The sequence below is a fragment of the Battus philenor genome, unplaced genomic scaffold, assembly GCF_028537555.1.
Source record: "Battus philenor isolate CCGP_79_NKW_IND1 unplaced genomic scaffold, ilBatPhil1.0.hap1 SCAF_9, whole genome shotgun sequence".
Taxonomy (NCBI): Eukaryota; Metazoa; Arthropoda; class Insecta; order Lepidoptera; family Papilionidae; genus Battus; species Battus philenor.
Genome location: NW_027181759.1, coordinates 13,453,422 through 13,477,202, shown reverse-complemented (window position 1 = coordinate 13,477,202; position 23,781 = coordinate 13,453,422). Strand labels below are relative to the sequence as shown.

The window sequence follows — 23,781 nt, the reverse complement described above, 5'->3', positions numbered from 1 at the left end:
TCGACTATTTGGCGACCTCAGACGTGGAATTACTGGGTCACCCGCCGTATAGCCCCGACCTCGCACCCTGCGATTTTTATTTATTCCCGAAAATAAAAGAAAAACTTCGAGGAAAACATTTTATAGACGCCGAAGAAGCAGTGGCTGCGTTTCAAAACGCCGTCGAAGAGACCCCTAAGGCCGAGTGGGCAAGGTGCTTTTCTCAATGGTTCCATCGAATGCAGCGATGTATTGATGTAAATGGACGCTATTTTGAAAAGTTATAATAAAACTAATATCTTGCTAGAATGCATAGTTTTTGATTTTCTAAGAACTTTCAGTTTGACCCTCGTATAGGATAGCAGCTGCACACAAATAAGATTCCAGAGGATGATCAGTAATGTCCTCTGGGTACAATAATACCGCACTGATCGCCATCAAGCGATTATGGTTTATCCCCCATAGATATCTTTGGGATACTTATTTAGCAATAAATACGATTTTGTAATCGTAAAAGAATTTTTATATATATGATTCTACAGTATCACAGATGTTTAGTTGATGCCTATGTCTTGCAGATGATGTAGTCCCCCGAGTTCCTTTTGTCTGTTCTTATAGAAGACAAAGTCAATGAGAGATGTAACCCGTCTTATGTAGAATAAATAATTATTTTCTAGGGTTTTTGTTTTCTGCTCTGAGGCCCGTTAAATCTGTTAAAACTACAGTGATTAGCGCAGACAATATTCTAACTAAGCGGAACTTTCCCTTTGCCCAGATCAGTAGCCTGTGTCCTGTACAAACTCGTACGTTTTCTTAACCTGTCAACTGTCTATGGACATATCTGTCCGAACTCCTCGTGTGCGCACGGGTCAGATCTATCCGAAATAAGGTATTCTACATTGTATCAAATCACCTTCAAAATACATTTTAAAATCGCTTGCTCTGAATGTACTACAGATCACAGGATCATAAACAATAATATTAAAAAAAAATCTCGACACTGACAGGCGACATGTTGCGGCAAACGAAGGGTTAGGGAAATAGCCCTAAAACCATACGTCTCTGCAATAGCAAGAGTACAAAACCCAGTAACGAAAAATTCTTAAAAATTTCCATATTCTTTTATCTATGTCGTGCACGACAGAAAATGAAGCCAGCTTAATGTAAATTTATATTTTTTCAATTAGTTCTGGCCATGAATACTGTTGCTAGTGAAAAAAAAACTTAATATTCCATTAAATTCTAGAATCTGTCATTGTTATTTGAATATTTATTGTGTTTTTTCATGTTGCGTAATTTTATAACAAGTCTTGGGTACTGCAGACTATAGAAGATACGCTAGAAATTATTTAACTGAAAATTTATAAAATATGCAAAGTTTTAATTTTTGCCGAGTAATATTTTAACAAGCAGTATCACGGAGTTTATGCTAATAACACTTTAGATACTAACATAATAGTCATATGAGTATGTACATAGTAGGCTTTGTTCAACTTCAGCGATGGTAAATGAGGTCTTGTCTAGTGACAACCGTATTATTGTAAAAAAAAAGAAAACGGTATCACAACATCGACAGGACTATGTTAAGATATATATATATATATATATATATATATATAATGAAGTATTATATATATCTATATATATATATATATATCCCGAGTCGCAAGGATCGATGCAGTTGAATCGAAGGTTTACTTAAAAGTTGATCGTCTATCTTAATTCACCTAATTATCACTTATAGTCATTTTAAAAGACCATGGCATGTTTTTAACGCCATGATAAATTCCTTGAAACAATTCACAACATTTCCAGTGAAGAATGTTTTACATTAAGTACGTGACTATTGGAAACTGATCTCTTATGTTTAAATGATTATTAAAGCCTATTGTGCACCGGCTTACCAGCGGTAAAGGAATGAGACTTGCGATCATAGGTCGCGGGTTCGATACCTGGGATACATTCTTATATCATTAACACTGTGCTTTTATTATATAGGACTACCACTGCTAACAAATAGCGTCCACTACGTACCATAATACCACACTGATTGCCAACCTATCGGCCAAGCGTGGCGATTATGGTATATGTCTCCATAAGATATCTCAATAGAGGCCTAGGTCTTGTAATGGGCGTCTAATTAAAGCCTAAAAAAGTGCTTCATATATTTTTAATGTTATATGAATATATAAATAAGTACATGCCACAGTTAAATTTGAACTGTAATCTATCGCACTGGGTCAAGGCCCTGTTAAAACGTAGTATATAATTAACACAGTAATTAGTCTTATTATGGCCTTTACGAAGCAGAACGCCCTAGTTGTGTTGCTTTTGGTGGCAGAAAATTCGTACCATGTTTACTGGTTCCAAAATGAAAACCATTTTATTAAGTTTCTTGAGTAAGGCGCCCGGCATTTTTTTTAAACAATTTTGAATGTTTAAGCGGAAAAACATTATTATAGATATATACTGTGACGCAACCGTACCGTACCAATTTTATTAAAAATCTCTCGCAAAGAATCCCAAGCTCCCATGCGGTAAATGGAAATGTTCTATTTTGAATAACAAATATAGAGTGATACAGCCTTTTACTGTGTATAATTTTTCTCGTATTCTTATATATGTGAATAATAAAATATATAACTATTACCAATTTCTATACATTGTTTCTTGTATTTTAATTGAAGTAGCTTCACAAGTGCTACAGTCAGATAAAAGTCCTATTTAAAACATTGTGCCGTGCCAGCTTATCATCATCACCACGATTATAAGTGAGATGAATGGATAGGAGAACATATCACCATGACATATTTGACCCCGAAACCCACTTCGATTTATTTTAAAGTTCATCGATGATTTATGTAACAATTAACCTTATGACTTCCGAACATACCAGGCGGTGTGATTTTAATGTCGTGACATTTAGCCTAATGTACTATTTGACATATACGTAACTCTTATTGTAATTAATAGACGGTAGAAACTATTCTCTTATATGTACTATAAGCAGTAGTGACTTGAGAATCCAAGATGAGGTTGTTGGAGGACGTCATAAGAGGGTTCCAGGTCACCCGGAGAGCAAAGGAGAGAGCTATGGTGGCAGTTTCAAAAAAATCTCAAGGTCAAGATACATTTTCAGCAGAGCAGAGCTACAGCTCTGCTCTCTCTCTCTCTCTCTCTCTCTCTCTCTCCCTCTCTCTCTCTCTCTCTCTCTCCTCGTCTGAAGTTGAAGTGATCAGGGCATATCGCTTGTGCAACTGATGCTATTAGCCAATAGACGCGGCGTAGTTAGAACTCCCACTAGAAAGACCGAAGACCAGTCATCGCAGTGATCTTTGCTGGAGGCCAATGCATTTTAGTGTGCCTCTATCGGCTGCAATATTTATCAGTTGTATCTCAAGAACCACGTACATTCTTTGTTGTTATAAATAGATTCTAAAACAGCACAGATTAGATACCCGTAGCCCAATTAAAAAAGAAATTGTCTTACGCGTCTAAATTTGTTGTTTTTTGCTTAGCTTGGTTTTACAATAAGTCTTACACAGCAAATACTTTAGTGTAGAAATGAGTCCATGGATATACCATGAGCAAGGCAATATAGCTGGCAGAACAGATGGCCCGTGGACTCTTAAGGTTTTGGAGTGGAGAACACAGACCGGTAAACGTAGCGTATGATATCCACACGCCATGTTAAGATGTAGAATACGCTGTATATTTGACTGTTCCAACCGGTTCCATTAGAAGTCTTTGGGAGACACTGGTTTTTTGTCAAATATACCTATCCTAACCTAACACTATTCACTTGTTGGCGGTTGAACGTTTCTATTTGTAATTTGGCGTGTTTGCATAGATTCCGGTTAAACCTATGATTCTCTGTGTTTCTCGGACAACATCGGCGAGCACATTAGAAAACACAGTCGCAAAAACATTGAAATGGGAAATTTCATTCACCAAAACGACAATGAGAACATTAAAATAAAATAAATAACTTGTCACTTGTACATGTTTTGAAATTAAAGTAATCTTATTTTTTTTATAAATACTAGTTTTATAATAATTTTTAGTAGATGGAACAACTTATAGCCTGATCAATTATTTCAACTTAAAATTAAAGGTGTATACATAATAATACGTTAAAATATTAGAAGCATATTTCCTTATAAGTCCCTGTTATTTATTGTCATTTGACTGTTCCAACCATTAGAAGTCTTTGGGAGACATCTATATCTTGCAGTATACGTTCTATGGTTGAGATTATGATAATGACCTTTAAGATAGAATTTGTATAATTCGTGTCAAATGTATTAGTATTTGTACCTGATAAAATAAGCCACTCGTCGCGCCAATTGAACTTGTTAAATTTGTAAACAAACCTTTTTTTTCCACACCGGAAAACTCCTTCCGTTATTCGAAAGGGCATATCTAATGTATTCATTTATTGTTAACTTCGTGATTCTTAATTAGATATTATAGGCGTGATTTTGTCAACACTAGGGCTTACAATACCGAACTAAAATCTGAATATCGGTATTATTAATAAACAAAATCACTAGTTATATTTTTACTTATCTCAGTTGTTATATTAACTTGTTAATAAATAATATAAGAAATCCAATAAATATTGTTCAGAAATGCGTTGATATCTTTTATTTTATTATATAGAGAGTAGGAGTAGATAGATACAAAAACACGTGCAAGTAAAAAAAAAACATATTAAATTCTATGTTACATTTTACATATAATAGGCTCGTATAGCATTATATAATTAAATTGAAAGTATTTATGAAATAATATTATAAACTTGCGTTTTGTGTGTATAATGTAATATCAAAATACTGGTATTTTTACATAAATACCAGTTTTTAATACCGGACAAAAATCGTTCGGGATTCCGGTATGGGGATCCCAGAATCCTGGTATTGTAAGCTCTAGTCAACACTGGTGCTTATTAATAATAATGAATTTTAATATATAGTAATACTATTTTTGTAAACGCCTTCTCTTACTATATTAATATTACGTATTTATTATTTCTAAAACCATTGACTTTTGGATAAGGTGTATGCATTAACTGCAAATAATCTGTACATTGACCCTTTTATTGTTTTTACATTTGTAACCAAACATCACATGGTGTTCAAATCGATTTAGAGGTTTAATACACATTTAAATTGTCAATAAATGTAGAAACTAAAACTTAAATTTAAATTATATTTAAAGAAATAGTATTCCAACGTAAACAACTGGCAAGAAACAATAAGTCGCATGTTTGTCAACGGACCATTAGGTTTTATTAACAAAAAAAAATATATATTGTTTTTCAAGCTACGGAACCGCAAAGCTTTTTGCGGTAATAATCGCTTTGTGAACCGAAGCTCTCGGTTTGTTTGTTTTCAGTTTGATAAAGAGTCGTGCGGCTCGTAAATATTTGTTTTTCGGTTCATCATTTTTTTTTTTTTTACTTGTGACGGGTGAAGCAGATGACGAAATGTTCGGCATTCACAGAAATGTTCATCATAGACATATACATGCAGTATAACGTATCGGAAGTACGCATTCGGATATGATAATATCTAATAGATTCAGGCGTTACCTTGCGGTTCATCCTAAGTAAGAAAGGGACTAATATATAGCTACTTCCGTTATACAGCAGTAGTCGTGCAATGAAGTGCAAAGCCCGCTGATAAATGCGCGTGTCAATCTTACCAATCTTTTAAACCGAATGTTCACATTACTGTTAGTTTTTTTTATAGGTTGGCTGTACGTATTTTACTGTTGTATAATATTCTTTCCAACGAAATTAAAAAAAAAATCTATTTTTCCCTTCATCTAGACCCTCAAGCAAACACAGTAATATAAAAAAATCACTTTCGTAAATCAAGCTACTAAGGGTTAATTTACTCTACACGTGTTTCACCCCTCCACGGGGCATCCTCAGGAGATGTTACACAGACCAGTGCAAGTAGACTCGGTGTTTGGCGGGCGGTGCACTTTATTGCACGACTACTGCTGCATGGCGGAAGCAGCTATATATTAGTCCCTTTCTTAGTATATGATATTGTTCTTATAGTACAGTCGCAACCAAATACTTGATGCAAGGGTCATAATCCGACGAATACACAATAGAATGACGATTGTTGCTGTAATTTAAGTATGTATAAACCTTTTCGGTGCCGGGAGCCTATATATCGGCTCCTGCTAAACTAGTAAGATGTGCCAGAGCCGATATGCGGAAGAACTTTATTTTAAAATAAATTTGTAATGTGTTATAAATGATCATTACAAGAGAATTAAAAAATATAGTTTTTACTCTGTGGAAGACGACCGAATATAGAGGTACCGAAATCTAACATATACACGGATGGTGGCCGCTTTAGTGACATCCAAGCTGCGGCGTCGTTTCCTGTGACTTTGAGCCTTTCTCGAACTTTGTTCTAGATCAGAGTTCCCCAAACTTTTTTGTGTCGTAGACCCTCATGTTTTTCCGTGTTGGGTAGACCCCTACTTACCTGATATTGATTTCTTGTAAATTTCTAACTGTAGTGAAGTTTAGTGTTAAAAACTTAATTTAAAAACGCTGGTTAATTTATACATTTATTAATTGAATTTAAATTAAAACTACTCTAAATAAAATTTTGTATCTGTTATGTAAAATATACGTAACATATTAATAATTTTTACTTCATAGGTACTTTTATAAATAATGTAAATATTGTAATATTATAAGTATGATTTAAGTAAATAGATACTATCGGTGTATATGTTGAGATCCACTATCGTGGACCCCCATTTTCATTTCATGGACCCCCAAAATTTTTTTTCGCTGACGTAGACCCCTTGCAGGTTGTCATAGACCCCTGGGGGTCGATATAGACCACTTTGGGAATCACTGTTCTAGATATACTTCATAATAATTATTCCATGTAAAATAATGATGAAAAGATGACTTTGTATATGCAAATACGTTGTGTAAGAGGGAATTCAACTTTTAGTATTTTTATGAAAAAAAAAATTATTTATATAATTTTAATGAGTAGAGAAAAACTAGTCAATCTTTTGTTTTCAACTTCATTTAAAGTACATTGTTTTTTTAATCATGTTAATATAGTTTTTTGTTAAATTTTTATGCGCATTTTCTCAGACCCTAGTAAAACTGTGAAATCCGGTCGGTTATTCTAGCATAGGCACATTTTTCGTTCGACACTAAAAGGGTTAAGACAAAAAAAAAAACTCCTGTGGATAATGAACATTACGTCAAGTTTCCAAAAATAAAATAGTTTAATTTACGATTCAATATATCAGCCGATGGAAACTCACTACAATGCATAGGCGACCTCCTCACTATGATGACAGGTCAACGATGTTTAATAAGTTTAAATAAGTCGGTTAATATATAATTAAGATTTTAATAATAATTTTTTTATCATTAACCTAGGCTAGATTTATTGCTAATGGCAGGTGAAATTCTAGCAATACTTTACTATTATCATCATTGCTTATGTGACGCTGTCTCATGTAAGCTGTCCGTCTTTAAATGTTTTGTTCCGTAGGTAGCGGCACTTGTAATTAACGGCTTTATACTATACTCCGAGGTCCCTAAGAGAGCCGAAAGCTAATTACTGTAGAGCTTTAGGATAGGCGCCTTTAGATTTACACCAACATAAGCTTTAATTAGCAATCAATAAATTTTTAACATGTTCATGCACATGTCGAGAATAAAACGCAGTTTTCTGTTCAAGCCGTGTCGATCAGTGATGACCGCGTTATACGAGGGTTTTCATTTCATTCTTACAGGCCGTTGAGCAGTGCTGTCAAACTAAATCTAATATTAATTGGCCCGCATTGCGCTAGCTTTTCCATAACAAGTAGATTTTTGAAAAATTTAAATTTTTCAAAAATCTACTTACTTTACTTTATACTTTTATCATACATAGAAATTTACTGAAAAAAAACATCCATAAATAATTGCTCGAATTGACTTTTCTTATAACCAAAGTAAAATTTAAGTAAAATATAAAAGCATGTAAGTAAAAAGACAATTTAGTAAATTTTAAACAGATTTATTATTTTTAAAGACTCTGTGTTTGGCACTAATCGGCGTAACATAACTCCTGAAGATGCCCCGTGGGGGAGTGAAACACGTGTTGAGTAATTTGGCGGTGGCGGTTGTGTGATTCGCATTGTTTGCCGCATACGCATTTGACAGCGGGCTGGCGGGCGATGCATTTGTTGCACGACTACCACTGAATGTGCGGAAATGGTTAAATATTGGTCCTTTTCTTACTTTCTTTAGCTAGAATAATAGCAACCCATTAAGGCTCGCTTATGAAGTATATAGCTACGTACAGGGTGATGGTAAAGATGTAAAAGCTTTAAATGCATAGCTTCTTTGTCAGTAAAATTCATTGCAACTTTCAAATCTGTTTCCAATCACCCTGCGTAAAGTGATCGCTCCGCTATATGTTACATTATTTTTATTATTGTAACGCCATAGGTAATAACTTCTGGCAATTGCAGTTTGCAGGGACAGATAAACAGTGTCTCATTTTAATATGTAGTAATAAGAATATTAAAAGGTTATTTTTACAATATTATTTCATTGAGATTATATATACATATGTATATGATTATGAATGACAGATTATGTATACATATATATGTATACATAATCTGTGTGTATGTGTACATACATTAATTAGAAGCAAATCTAAAACTACACATTCGCCACTATAGCTTAGTAGTTTCTATAACAACGATGAACTTGAAAATGAACAATGCTTGTCATCATGGTATTATTAATACAATGTAGCTTGAATTAATAATAAAAATGTACCTTGGTACGTAAACGTCAAGACACGTGCTCTTCGATGACGTCACAAATTTCCATATGTGCCAACTTAAACAATCGTTGTTGGAATTGGAAACTAATGATCTTGTCTCCAAGTGATTTCAAAAGAAATACATAATTTTATGGATTTAAATTCAGCCAGCTATATAACATACCGTTCTAAAGAAAAAAATATAATTTTAAATTGATTCTATGTGTTCTATGTTATGAGTTTAAGATTTTTTTTCCTTTTTATATTTTTTTAAATAAATATTAACAATTGATTTAGACTAGAAATATAATCATTATTCAAATCAAATATTATGACTTAATTTTTAAATGAAATAGTAATAGGAATTATAAAGAAAAAAATAATTGTTTTTGTTAAAAGAAACACTGGCTCGCAATCACATTAGTATTATCGTTTCTTTTTTTAAATTTTGATTTTAGAATAATATTTATAATAACAGCCATTGAAATTGTGGTAAACAATTTATTAGTAATAAATTTAATAGGACGATAAAACGAATTAAAACTTTATCTTTGTATCTATAAGACGCATATTCAAATAAACTGTTCTCAGAAAAGCGATGACGTCATCGTATTTTTTTCCTTTTTGTTTCCTTTTGTCACGGTTCTCCGGCAAGTCCGCTAAATAATAAATATTCTTTACGTTACTTTAAATAATTAGCGTTCACGTGATTTTTATAGTTTGTTCTATGCGAGACTCATGTTTTAAAATCGTTTTAAATAATATGTATATTAATTTTAAAGACTAGATTTGTCTGGGAGGTCGAACGTTCGACTGAAGTCTTCACAGACTGCTTAATTTTTTTTTCTCCTATTTTTCATTGAGAACTATATCGCCGGCCAATATAGATCAACCATAATAATAATATAAATAAAGAAGCATATAATTAAAAAGATATTTGTTTTATGTTACATGGGTTATAACTGTAAACAGAATAAATACATTTATTTTAAATATATACATATATATTTAAATATATACATATATATATGTGTGTGTGTATGTGTGTATATTCTTGGAAATCAATGTAAGGGAGTGGGCCAACAGTAGATGTAGTGGACAGACATGTTTTTATTTCTAAGAAGCATGATTCAATCCGTCTTATGAAGTAAGGAATAATTAGCCAGTACGCTATCATTCTAACAATAATAACTTTGATTTACGCGACTATTACTCGTGAAATAAAACTAATTTTAACAGATGGTCTGTAAGTGAATTGCGGTGTATTTTTATTTTATTGGTTCTGGAAGTTTCTAGTGCTTTGTAGAACTGGGAAGATATACACATTGTTCTACGTAAAATGAGCGAAGAACTATAAATATATGAGGAATAAACCTAAACCTGTATTTGTACGTATTTTTTGGTTGCTGTATAATGAAGTCAAGCAGGTTTATTTGTTATTTGTTTTATAATGCCTAATGTCTTGTTGCATGTTATTTATTTGTATGGAATGAAAGCTTTATTATTATATAAAATGGAACATAATCTTAGTACAAAATTATCAATAAAAATACTAGGTAGGATGTTAGATATCTTGACTATCGAGACATACAAGCATCAGGTGAAACAATTCTTGCAAAACCTGATCATCCATCATATGGTAATGAAAGTCAACTCTGAAATCACTCGTTTTTCAAGTGACGAATGCGATTTTAAACCACATGAAACCAATATCAGACTACTCATGATATGGTTATACGTTTTAGCATTTCGTGGTTATCTTATAAGGTTTTAACCTCCTTTATGAGAAACTTTTTGTTTCCTATCAGCCATACAAAAAAAGGTTTGTGTTTACTTGGCATATATCTGAGAATTCAACATAAATAAAAGTAATTTTATTTCCAAAGCGAAAGCGTCGTCCAATAATCGATATATCAGTTACAGGTGGCGAATTTCCTCGCGCGGGCCCCGCAGGCCCACATGGCGTCGGAGCGCGGCGTCACGTGGCACACGCCCACCCCGCCGCCACACCTCTACCACGTGCCGGTGCCTTCGCCCCCCGACCCTCTGCAGGTAAGAATACCTCCAAGGGTCTCGAGTGACGACCACAAGCATACGCGGTGAGGTTGGGCCACCACCTAGTGGTGCTGCGCAAGTCCAGTCATCTTGGCGGTATTTGGAGGAGGTATATGCCTTCTAAGCGCCCCTTTACAGCTTTTATATATTATACAAACGTTGTTTTGCAAAAAAAAATTGATATTTTAATTTACAAATAAAAAATAAGGGTTCATCGTAGAGGGGTGAAAATTTATGGTTGTATGTATTCTTGTATGCTGTATCATAAAACAAAATATTTCGTTAAAGAAATAAAAAAAAATTTTTAAGTGTGAACAACCTTTATCACTTAGGGGTATAGAAAATAGATAGTAGCCAATTCTCAGACCTACTGAATACGCATATTAAATTTGGTAAAAATCAGTCAAGCCGTTTCAGAGGAGTTCAAGTTCGAACACCGTGACACGAGAATTTTATATATTAGATTATATTTAATATATACTATATATCTTTTATATATACTATTATTATAATTAATCATTCTGTATATATAAAAAGATTACACGACTATTTATCTGGAAAATCATTATCTTTAATGTCATTAAAGGTAATTATATCTTTAAAATAAATCTCAAATTCCTGCTAGTACAAACCGAGTGCATTTTGCACAAATATAATTGTTTATCGCGTCGGAGGCGTTTCCTCAATTCGTGGCAGGATTTCCATTCCCGGTCCGCTTCCGTCTGCTGTTCGTTCTGCGTTACGCGTTGGATATTTTAGCCTCGGCGGCTATGTCCTCACTCGGCCTTCCCTGAACTCTCATTTCGACATGCTCCGCGAACATTAGACATTCCCATACATAATTTGAACATAAAACTAACAATGAATATACATGTAACATATTCGTAATAAAATCATTCCGAAAAAGATTTGAGATTAGCTATTGGCTCTGCTCAATTTGGACAAACCCTGGGAACTTTTGCATTCGCACCGCTCTTTAATTTTAATCAAGAATTTTATTGATATTAACTTGCGGGGCATCCGTCATTACGCATATGGTTTTTTGAAAACTATGTAGTATGCTAGAAAAATGATAGACAGCTAATGTCGCTTAGTCTAACTAACAGGGCTCGCTCAGAAACCTTGGTGCGGAAAGAAGATACACAAAGCTATTAATTGTCTTGTCTTGTCTTAAATATTTAATGGAATCAGGCATTACCTTGCGGAAGTCCATCCTGAGTAAGACAAGGACCATTATTTAGCCACCTCCGCAAATGCAGTGGTAGTCGTGCAACAAAGTGCACCGCCCGCCAGACCGCTGATAAATGCGTATGCGGCAAACAATGCGAATTACACAACAGCCACCGTCAAATCACTCAACACGTGTTTCACCCTTCCACGGGGCATCTTCAGGAGTTATGTTACACCGATTAGTGCCAAACACAGAGTCCTTGTCTTGTCTTGTCTCAGCGGGCTGGTTTCCGCAACTAAGCGGCAATGCTATCGTTTTGCCTCGTAGTTGGTCTTAATCGAACCAACCCAGCTCCCCGAGAAATCCCAGCAGACCCTTGATATTGCCAGCAATCTCGGAGAGGCATCTCGGCGATCCGAAATGGGTAGCCCTGAATGGTGCTACTCCTGTACACCGAAATAGTATGGGAGCAGCAGTCTCTCCTTCCTCCAGGTTGTCCGTAACGCCTAATGTAAACAGATGTTTGTTAGAAAGCAGGAGGTTAGAGAGCTGGTAGCTTATGATAGGCATTGCTTCTTATGCTTGTCGGCACTCCTCATGGCTCGCCCATTGCTCTCTGTGTTGATTCATTTTTTTTTATGGTCCCCGCTGTTGGGGACCTCTCGTTCCCCTATCTCGTGTGGGACAGGGACTTTTTATTTCTAGTAACTTATCTTACTTATCATTCTTCTCTTTCATGTATCATCTTATCTGTCGTACTGTTTCTTTCATTCCACAATTTTCCCAGTCTTTCTCTTTCATTCCATTAGCCATACATCTATCCTCAACCACTACATTCTAGGTTTCATTACTATTTTATTTTGCAACATTACATTTATTTTTCAAATATTTAACACGTATTTTCTTTGTAATTATCATCTTATACTATTTATTGCACTATTTTTGGTACTACTATATTCCTTTTATTTCTAAATTTTGGTGTTTGTTTTATTTTTACCTATTGCATTTATCACCACCAGTAGTAGTTCCTGCAGTAGCTGAGGAAGCATTCTCTCTCCCCTTCGTCTTGCATGATGGCCGAGATACTCCTTTCCTTTATCTTTTTGCCCATCCGGCATTCGGAATCTGCGCGCAGTCTTCCGAACGCCGGACAGTGGGCCACAAGGTAGACCACGGTCTGGCCCACGCCCGGTTCACAAAAGCACGAGAGGTCCTCCCTGAGCTTGAACCTGTGAAGGTACTCAGAGAACCCACCGTGACCCGTGAAGAGCTGGGCCAAGACCGTATCCATCTCGACACTGCGTGTTGATTCATTGGTAGAGGGGTGTGAGAGGCTCCGGGCCAAAAACGACTATTCTGGAGCCCCTTCAGGCCAGCTCGTTGCCTCAGGAGCGGCTAAAAATATTAATGCAATCACCTACAAAACAATTCCTATAAATACGAGTAGCGTAGATGCAATAACCCCGCCCCGCCTGCCATCCTTATCTAATCGTAGGTAGAGAAATATTTCCAGAATTTCTCTATTAGCATTTTATTAGCATTTGCATGCGAGAGAGAAAGAGGCGGAGGTCGCTTAGCCTGAAACCTCTGGTAGCGAAACACGAGGGCTCCCTGAAGAAACTCGCCCCGAGCCGCTATACACTGCAGTGCCACAGGATTGGAAGAACACTCTTTGGAGTGTCTGTCTAAGTGATATCTCATTATATTAAAATTTATTTGTTTTCTTCCAAGATTGACTTCAGCATGAACGCATACAATTATCAACATTTCAGTCGTAAAGCATCCAATTCTTGGCAGATAGATTTCCAATGCCGCCATTTAAAAGCGGCCTGCATCCAGTATCATCCGACAACCTGTCAAATGTTTATTCCACTGAAACTATAAATGGCATTAGTGTCTTAGAGCAAATAACGTCCTTCCGTCACAAAAAAATAGGTATTACATTAATGGTACTTTTATAAATATTCTCAAGCATGTAATATCATTTGAATTTAATACTAGTATTTATTACAAGGTAGTTAATAGTCATATTTAGATAAGATCACAGGAAGCAAGCACGTTGTCATATCATTGGGCAATTAATATTGCAATAAAATTGACAACTGACATTTAGTTACTCGTAACTGTCTATTGGCATCCTAATATTTATACACACACACATATATATATATGGACATATATGTGTGTGAAATATATTATAATGCTACCAAGCTTCGTAAAATTAAACTTTTCAACATATATTTGTAAAATGTAAGAATTATTAAATTTAAAAAAATATATTTATACAGGTGGTTTGGTTAAAGGAATAAATGGGTATTGCTAATTAATCACTAAAAATCTTACCATCTATTTTTGATCATCTGTAAAATGATGTTACATTATTTTTTTGAAATCCACAAGCTATTAACTTTTGGTATAACAAAATTTGCAGAGATAGCTAGCTTTTTCTTTCTATATTTTAGCCACTTTTTTTATTATTGCTGGTACCATTGATTTTTTGATAGGGTGTACCATATATTCATTTATAGCAAATGTGCTGTAAATTTACTTAATTTTAAAGCTACAACCAATGGTATAATAAGATATTCTCTAGTTAGGCTAAAGCCTCTGCTTTAACTAATGTATGTAAAATTTAAATGAATGAGGTACTCAAAATTACAAGGAATATTGTGTTGACTTGTTTTAAGGCACAAGTTTTTTTATATTTTATTTATTGAATTTATTATTATTAACACTACCAGATTTGACTAAATAAAAAATTTTACAAATAAAAAATTATTAATGATTTTAATTTAAAAAGAAAATAATGTAATTGTAGAGTTTTTCTTTAATAAATAGCTTCAAAGATCAGGGTGAGGTAAATAAGTACAAAATGCTTTTCCTTTTACAGGCAATGAAAAGCGCAGGCGGCAATGCAATGTTCCGGCACACGGCCACACCGCCCGAGCTCTACAGGCATACCCCAACACCTCCGGAGAAACACTTGTTAAGGTATCCTCAATTTTATATTACGGGAATATTCCCGTATCCAACACTACTAAGACAAGACACACATCGTACAAAACATTTTATTGTACGTCATAATATAGGTCTGCTTCTAGAAGTTTCTGGTATTACTTCCATTACCTCTACCAGCGCTAACGCTGTTCGAAGTAGTCATATGTTAGCCAAGTAATTTCTCATTCAAGTCAAGAACTTGTATTGGAATGCTAAACTGGAATTATTGACAACGCAAGCCAAGGTCCCTTCGAGGGCCCTTTGGACTCTTGAGCCTTCTAACTCCATGAACAATCTGCCTAAGAGATCTAAGAACTTAGAAGCCATTCTGTGAAACTAGCATGTAGCTATTTAAGCCAAGGCTCTCCAGGAAACCCTCTAGCTTCGCTATTTTAACAGAAGTTACAGACTAAGTACTCCCTTCGCCCTACCCTCTCGAAACCAAAAAATCTACTTAGGCAAAGTAAGACAAGTTATAGAAAATCGTGGAGAACTTTATTTTCCTACATATATTCATCTCATTGACATGTAGTTTAGTCCGGTACGTTGCAAATTAAACTTTTTCATAATTTATATAGTTTTAAGATCGAGCTGGTAATTTTCCACTATAATGACGTGATGAGACCCGTTTTGCATTTACAAATCAAGGGTCGATACACTATAGCAGCGGTGACCAAGCTCCTTGATAAGTTGGGGTCACTTTTAAAAGTTTGAAATAATATACGTATTTAAAAGCTATTCAAAAATAATATTAAAAATACAGAAATGATATTTATTGAAAACATATATAAATGTTTATTTTAGTTTGCTAGATAATTCATTAAAATTTGGCGAATAATTATTTGTTTTAAGTAATTTAAAAGACATTTTGTAACGCGAAAATACGAAAGATCCTCAAGCCCTGATCACAAGCCTGTAGACGCGGCGTGTGTAGATAAAATAACGATTTCGTCGAGGGTCATGGGAGTTCCTTGGGCAGCACAAGACCGGTCATTGTGGGCATCTTCACGGTAAGACTTGAACACCTATCGGCCACTGGATAACCCCACCTGAACTATAGTGTACGCGGAGCTGCTAATCTCCATCTTGTACCTAATATCTCTATTTGTTCAATTCTTGTTAACAGCCGACACACACCGTCTCCGGGCGATGTGAAAGCAAGTGCTACATTGCCTCCTGCAGAGCTCTATCCTCACCTAGGCCCTGCCCGTGGTGAGTACTGCATATGCACAGAAGATGAAGTTTGGCAGTGCTAAACTATTTTAACATAAATGTGTTATGCTTATAAGAAAACGTAGAAATAAAGACTTAATTCGGTTGAGCTCGCAGTGGCTCAATAAGCCATCAAGAAAGCTATGTTTAAGATTTTTGACATGATTGAATAAGATTCGTTTCGGACGAAAAAAAACCAATATGACCTAGCGGGTTAGCAAGTTGAAATGGCAGTAGACAGGCCATATAGCAGTACTAGCCGTTGGAACTTTAAGATTCTGGAGTGGAGACAATGGTTGGCAAGTGGAGCATAGGATGTTCACCTATAAAATGGACTGTCAACCTTGATTAGGTTGGTCTAACCTTGGTAATTCAGGCTGCTTTCCACTGGTCCTATTGGAAATCTTTATATCTGTAGCTGAAATGATGATTATAGCCACATCTCTTTTTTCATTATCCATTGCGTACATAATTATGCCTTCAAAAATTTATAATATTTTCGTTTTCGTTCCTAATAATAAAAAAAAACATTTGTTTAAAATAACAGGGTATTTAGTATGTAGTTGGCAGCTGTAAACATAGTTATAAACTATGTTACAGCCGTCCTTCTGCTTTAATAGCAGAATGGTAATAAATTTTCCAGATAAAATAGTCCGGGCGGAGGAGTTGCTGGCGTATGCACGCGGTGGCGTGGACCTGACGGTGGGCGGGCCGCGAGGCGCCAACGGCTCGCCCGCGCCTGCTCCGGCTCTGGCGCCCGCGCCCGCTTCCGCTCCCGCGCTGTCGGTGCGCGACGCGCCCACCATTAACAGCCTGATAGCGCGCGCCGCGCCGCACGCCCGCGGCCCTCTAGCGCGCGTTGACGCGCTGCTCGAGAGGCTCGCGCCCGCGCCCGCTCCCGCCTCAGCACCCGCGCCCGCCTCGCCGCACTCCGTCATCGTGCACCCGCGCCTCGCGCACACACCCTCGCCGCCGTCCTCCAATGAGGTAACACTACATACAAACATACATGGCTATCTCTCTCTCTCTCTCTCTCTCACACTCCCTTCCCTTTCTTTTTTTCTTCAATCATGTTTTAGTCGTGAAGTTAAATCGTACTTTCAACAGATCTATTGCTTCCATCAAAATACTGTGTGACTTCTTATAAGTGTAAACTTTTGTAAGGGGGGGGAGTGTATAGTTTTTAGAATAACTCATTTGTGGTCAATTATTTATTTTTTATTATATTATGCACACTTTCCAAAAATCAATAGTTTTGGGAATATTTCAAAACATAATGATAATATTGTACTAAGTGTTTTCAAAATTAATTAATGAATTAATATTTACTATCTGTACCTAACCTGTTCGAAATCTCTGGAGGAAATAATGATAATGATAGGCTGTCCATGCCAACTAAGTACTATCAGGAATAATTAGCCTATTGTATTTTAATTAAAAAAAAAACTAAATAAATTACCGACATAACTAATAACCTGATTTGTATATATACATATTTTCCATTTAAAGATGTTACACTTGTAGCCAAACTCCCTTAAATAATATCAATTTCTCTCTTACCATTTTCTTCTGTCTCTATCTCTTTTGCTGTGTGTCTCCAGTCGTTTTTTTTTTCATTTCTGAAGATAGATATGTCCTTTCTTCAGACTAAATTGCTTGCACAATTAATATATACGTTCCAACTTTAAAGTTCTAAGAATGTTTGTTGCACAATGATTGAATATATTTGGTAGGATCCAGATGATAAAAAACTTTATAGATTCTTTTTTAAATAATTTCGTGTCTTTTCAGGACTCGGCGGATTCTTGCGGTGCACCTCCTGGATCTAAACGAAAAAGGAAACCCGAGCGCACAATCCGAATGCCAACCGTGCCACTCCCGCCTGCAGAACCTCTGCGAGCGCCAACGCCTACACCAGAGGCTGTCGAGACGCCCGTAAATCCTGCACGAGTCTCCCCACAAACGGCACGAGTCTCCCCAAACGTGGCACGGAGCTCGCCGAACGCGATACAAAACTCTCCAGTAGTGCCTCGAGTCTCCCCACGAACCGCTCGAGTTTCACCTCAAACTCAGACAACCACGCCGCTCGAAAATGGTGACGCACACATCCACAACGGACCTGTGGAGAGACCTTCAACACCCACACAGACACAACCTGACCAACCGCATACGAGAAGAAAAACCCGTTCAGGTTCCGCGGAAACCATCGACGACATTGCTGCCATGATAGCCAGCACCGACTCCAGAGAGCAGCCTGAGCCTACAACAGCCGCTGAGCTCCCCGAACCGCCGGTGTCCGTGGACAAACTCAAAAGCGTCCTGGCCAGCCCCGAACCAGAAGTGAAGTCTGAACCGGATAAAGAACCCGACACGCCGTCTGTGGAAGCCGCTGCAGCGCCGCGTAGGAGAAGCGCTCGGACTTCTAACTCTGAATCTACTAATGTACCTGTTGAATCACCTTCAGAGGTAATCAGTGTAATGCTCTTTAACGTGTATAAATTAGACTACATAATGATGGTAATCAATATCATCATTTCAGCCAAAGCACAATCCTACATACTGCTTGACCTAGGCTGCCAAATAGATTTCCAATAGAACCAATTCAAAGCGGCCTCTGCAGCAACTAAAGGTAGTCTGTGTCATTTTTTTAGGCAGATATCCTATACTGCTCTCACCAGTCAAGGGTCTCCAGTCCAGAACATTAGGCCCCAGTAGGCTATGTATCACTTACAGTGCAAGTGTGAATAAAAAGAAGCATTACCTCATATATAAACGATGGTAAAATTTCATAAGGAAATGTTTGTTTTGTTTAAATGTTTCAATCTGTTATACCTAAATGTGAGTTGAACTTAAGCTGTACATGTTTGTATGCATGTCATCTTTATATCACTATCCACAAAAGGGCATTAATATTTTTGACAAACAATTAAAAAGAATTATTTTAAATTAAAACCTGTAAATAAAGTCTTAACCTTGAGTAGATAAAGCTCGTCAAAATAAACTCGCTAGAATTTTTTAAAAAGCACGTTGAAAACAATACTAACATGTCTATGATTACAAAAACACTTCCAATACAACAGTCTCAAAACATCTTATATATGACTAAAAGAGTCAACTCTCCTTTGTTCTCTCCCTCCGATGAGCATTGTAGCCCAGCTGTAGAGGACTAAGAATTGAAATAGTAAATTTCAGGTTCGATTCAAGAGATAGTCTATAATTCACATTTAGTACATTAGTTAAATAAGATTGCCACTGCTTACAAACAAGATTCCAGAGGATGTGCAGCAGCGTCCTCTACGTACCAATGTAGCGATAATAGCGATCGCCAACCCGCCTGCTAACCATAACGACTATAGTACATCCTTCAGTAGATATCTTTGGGGAAGGTCCAGGCCTGCAGTGTCTTTGGGCTAAAAATCCACCAACAAACAACTTGAATTCATCTTCTCCCAATAATTACTTTTTAACAATCAGTTGCTTACTAAATATGTGTCTAATCTACTAAAATCTGTATACAATTATTGAGTCATTTTACAACAGTGTCACGCCGAAATGCGTAACCGACTATCGTAATGTAATCGCAAGTCGCAGGAGGATGTTAGTAGTTCTATTTTATTGAGGGTTGTACCCATATCACTACCATTATTCTCCAGGCTATTCTGTTTTTTTTAAAGATTTCTGGGGCTTCTTACAGTGATTCTGAAAGTTTTTACATGTGCGTCAATCCAGTGAGACTAATCGTAAAATCTAATTAATAACTTTACAATGAAAAAAATATTATTTAAAGAAATTTGAATTACAGGCGAAACCTGCTGAGCCGGAGGCGGAGGCGGGTAGTGCAGAACCGACTGCGGCCAGCTTCGTGGAAGTGGAGAACCAGCTCGAGAAGATGTTCGCGGGCCTTGAAGAGGAGGCGCCTTCCACCGCACCCGACACCGGCGACAAGCTGCAGACCGCCAAAGCGAAGAAGCGGCGAAAATCAGCGCCCACCAAAGGGACGAAAGTTGCGAAACGTGCGAGCCGCGCCTCCGTAGAAGAGAGGAGGAAGATGCCGCGGAGGAAAGTCGACGTCACCAAGAAGGCCAAAGAGGTGGCCGTCAAGGATGCGTATGATTCCGGAAGCAACGCCAGCTCCAGTCGATCGCGAGGACCTTACATACAAGTAGGCACAATATTTTAATAGCTATGTTTACATAAACTTCATTTTGTATGTGATTGTTGCTTGTTTATAGACAAATCACTCTGAAATTCAAATTTTGATTTTTAATCACAAATTAGAGAACTTAATTATCTGAAAAGCCTCACTGCTTGCGCAGAGTTTTATAATATTTTAAGGCGGTGAGTATGTGCTTTTTCAACTTAATTCCAAAATCAGCCTTTCCATTTAACAAGTTAAATTTTTTTTCTGAAAAGTCGATCAAATAGCTTCAGTTCATTGATGGATTAGGAGGCCGAGATGTAGAATTAAATGTAAGGATCTTCACGAGGAATCACTTTGGTGACGTAATGGCATGGGCTCTCAATAGACGTTTAGCAATCTGAAACCACCACCAGTGTACCCAAAAGGAGTAATTTTATCTTGACTAGTTGTGGAAGTATGCTGTAGTAAAGTATTTATTAGTATTCTATAAGACTAAAGCGTTGAGCCTTTTAATGTAATATATTATAACAATCTATTTAATTTTGTTTTATATCTATTGGATTCAGGCGTTATTTTGCGGAAGTCCATCCTAATTAAGAAAAGGATCAATATATAGCTCCTTCCGCCATGTAGCAGTAGTTGTGCAATAAAGTGCAAGCTCGCTGATAAATGCGCATGCCGCAAACAATGCGAATTACATGACTACCATCGTTTAATGACTCAACACGTGTTGAACCCTCCACGGGGCATCCACACAGTGTGTTTAGCACTAATCAGTGTAACATTACTTCTGAGGATGCAATCAATGAAGAAAATCAAAAATCACAAAAATTTAAGAGCTGCAAAATTTTTCATGACTCGAATACAAAAAGTTTTTTTTTTAACTAATCCTTTACATTACTAGATAATCACTATCATTCAGGTAAAAATATTAAAACAATAATAATTACATTTACTTACAACATGAACTTATACCTACATAACAAGTAGAAAATGTAAACTTTACTAAACAATGTCACTTGTACTTAAAAATAAAAAGAAAAATTATTTTTTTGTTTCGTTAATATTTGCGTATTGATCTAAAAAACGGCAGCTTCGCATATAAAGAGCCAGGTTGAATTTTGTAAAATGTAAACTATTAAATATAAGTTTTATTTGTATGGTGTAGTCTGCTTAAACAAATCAATAATCAATGTTATATAAAGATAAATTAAATTCCAGATCGTGGGGCCCTGTGCGTCGCCAGTTTCGGTCGCCGTTGTGAATGCTTCAGCATCGGAAGAAACCGGCGGCGACTGGCGGAACGGAATTCGCGCGCGAGGCCTGCACGCCAGCACTCTCGGGCTCCGGTACGACGCGAGCACCCCTGACGCCACGTGGCTGTGCGCCTTCTGCGAACGCGGCCCACACGCCCACGCCCTCGGCGACCTCTTCGGCCCCTACACTGTGCCCACCGACTGTGAAGAGTACAGGTAAACTCACATTACCCATCTAACTCGCATCATGATGCAGACTATGACCATCTCGATCATGGTCAATCGCAGCAGCCCAGAGAGAATTCAGTTTCTTGAAATGTGTGGTTGAAGATAAATGTTACACATACCAGAAAATCCATCCTTGACCAGTATAAGATTAAGAAGATGTATGCACAATCAGTACTTTGTCAGTTGTCTAGTTTTCTATGGGCGATGTGCCGGAAATAACTCAGGGCCATTGGTTGAAGGCACACCACTATATGCTACTAACAAGAACTAAGTTATTTTGTCGACTTGGCCCACAAACAAGCTGATAATTTCGATAATCTACCAGTTGTAGGGAAAGTGAAAGACTGTGTAATCTATCATCTGGTCCATATGTCCACCTCAAAACACCTTTTTCGAGATGGACATGCATAACTTTCAGAAATGAAGAGATATCTAAAAAGAATCTAGTTTGCACCAGACAGGTTTTATTAACCAAATGTAGAAAGATGCATTGGTAGTCCAGCACTAATGTTTCTTGAACCGATAGTAATGGTTGGGCTAGCAAGTTATCAATTAAGTTTATTTTAGGCACTCTTGAATGGTTACTCTTGACACAATTTTAGTGACTGCCTAAGCAAAAGTCCTCTCTCTAGTGGCAGTCCATCCTCATGGAGCCTCTGTCCAGTTTAGGAACTGGAAAGTCAATAAACAGTTACATTCATCAACAACAATGTTACTCTGCAATGCTTGACATATGGTACCTTTTTGAACCCACAAAGTTATTAATCAGAATAACTTATGGCTTAAATGATGATATTGATGATGACCAATATAGAGTACATTATCGCCATGTCACTCGATGGCAGCCCACTGCAAGGCATAGGCCATCTTCAAAGACAGCGAAGTTAAGCAACTTGAACTATATCGTCGGTACACCCAGTCCAATCCATACCACGTCTACAAGCACATGGTCGCCAGAACGAGGACCATTTATACTCAATGCCCGTCAGTTGCACGAACAATGCGCCCTCCGACTGTCACTACAGGCGAGCAATTCTCCAAGCTTAACAATTCGGTCTAACAGTCCTTAAGGGGACAACAAAGGTAAAACATATTATATCTGCTTTTCAGGGCGTTAGACGAGACGTCTCGTCGACGCTTTCCTGTCGTGTCGGGCGGAGTAGAGGTATGGTTGCACGAGGAGTGTGCTATCTGGGCGAACGGCGTAATAGCGGCAGGTTCGCGCGTATGGGGGCTCGCGGCCGCGGTGTGGGGCGCTCGCAGCGCACGCTGCTCGACGTGTGGACGCGCAGGCGCGGCGCTAGTTTGTGCGACGCGGGCGTGCCGAGCACGCGTGCACGTTCCGTGTGCGCCTGCTGCCGAATGGCGCCTGCTCGAGGATGACTTCCGCGCATTCTGTCCCCGCCACGCCCCGCCTCCACCGCCGCCCGCGCCAGCACCCACACCCGCGCCCAACCGGTAATTACAACATACGCACACATCTAGATAATAACCGTGAGTGATAACCTACGCACACCACGATAATGTATGTGTGGGTGGAACACGCCGGACAGTGACTCAGTGTTTTGTTAGTTGAACAGGAGTGTTAAAGAAATGGTTTTAAAGACAATGCCAAACGTTCGTTGAATACGCTTACCAATACTATATAGACGACGGCTGTAACATGCTTCCACTGCATGTACATTTCATATGTGATGTTAGAATTTGTGTCAAACATTACATGTTAGACACTTGAAATGACACAATGATAAACCAATAATGTTTTATTTTATTATAAATGTTTTATGTTGTATGCACCTTATCAAAGGTCATACATTAATTTGCTCTTAAATCACAAGAGGGTATGTTTTATCATGGTATATTTATTTACTTTTTAACAATTGACATTTGCAGTACATTGCTGCTTACAATAACAATTTCAGG

General features: G+C 37.2%; 1 protein-coding gene across 3 annotated transcripts in view; it reads left to right on the top strand.

Moving 5' to 3' along the window:
* The window catches only part of LOC137932130 (uncharacterized protein CG5098), a 33,364-nt gene extending 9,583 nt beyond the window's left edge, over nucleotides 1-23,781 (top strand). For 2 of the 3 annotated variants that reach the window (XM_068775705.1, XM_068775706.1), the window contains 8 exons: nucleotides 10,716-10,850; nucleotides 14,915-15,015; nucleotides 16,148-16,233; nucleotides 16,877-17,220; nucleotides 18,025-18,699; nucleotides 20,036-20,395; nucleotides 21,596-21,846; nucleotides 22,969-23,781. In XM_068775705.1, the coding sequence (XP_068631806.1) occupies nucleotides 10,716-10,850; nucleotides 14,915-15,015; nucleotides 16,148-16,233; nucleotides 16,877-17,220; nucleotides 18,025-18,699; nucleotides 20,036-20,395; nucleotides 21,596-21,846; nucleotides 22,969-23,320 (2,304 nt within the window). In that variant the 3' untranslated portion in view covers nucleotides 23,321-23,781. The remainder of the gene's footprint in view (nucleotides 1-10,715; nucleotides 10,851-14,914; nucleotides 15,016-16,147; nucleotides 16,234-16,876; nucleotides 17,221-18,024; nucleotides 18,700-20,035; nucleotides 20,396-21,595; nucleotides 21,847-22,968) is intronic. The other variant, XM_068775707.1, reaches the window with a different exon arrangement.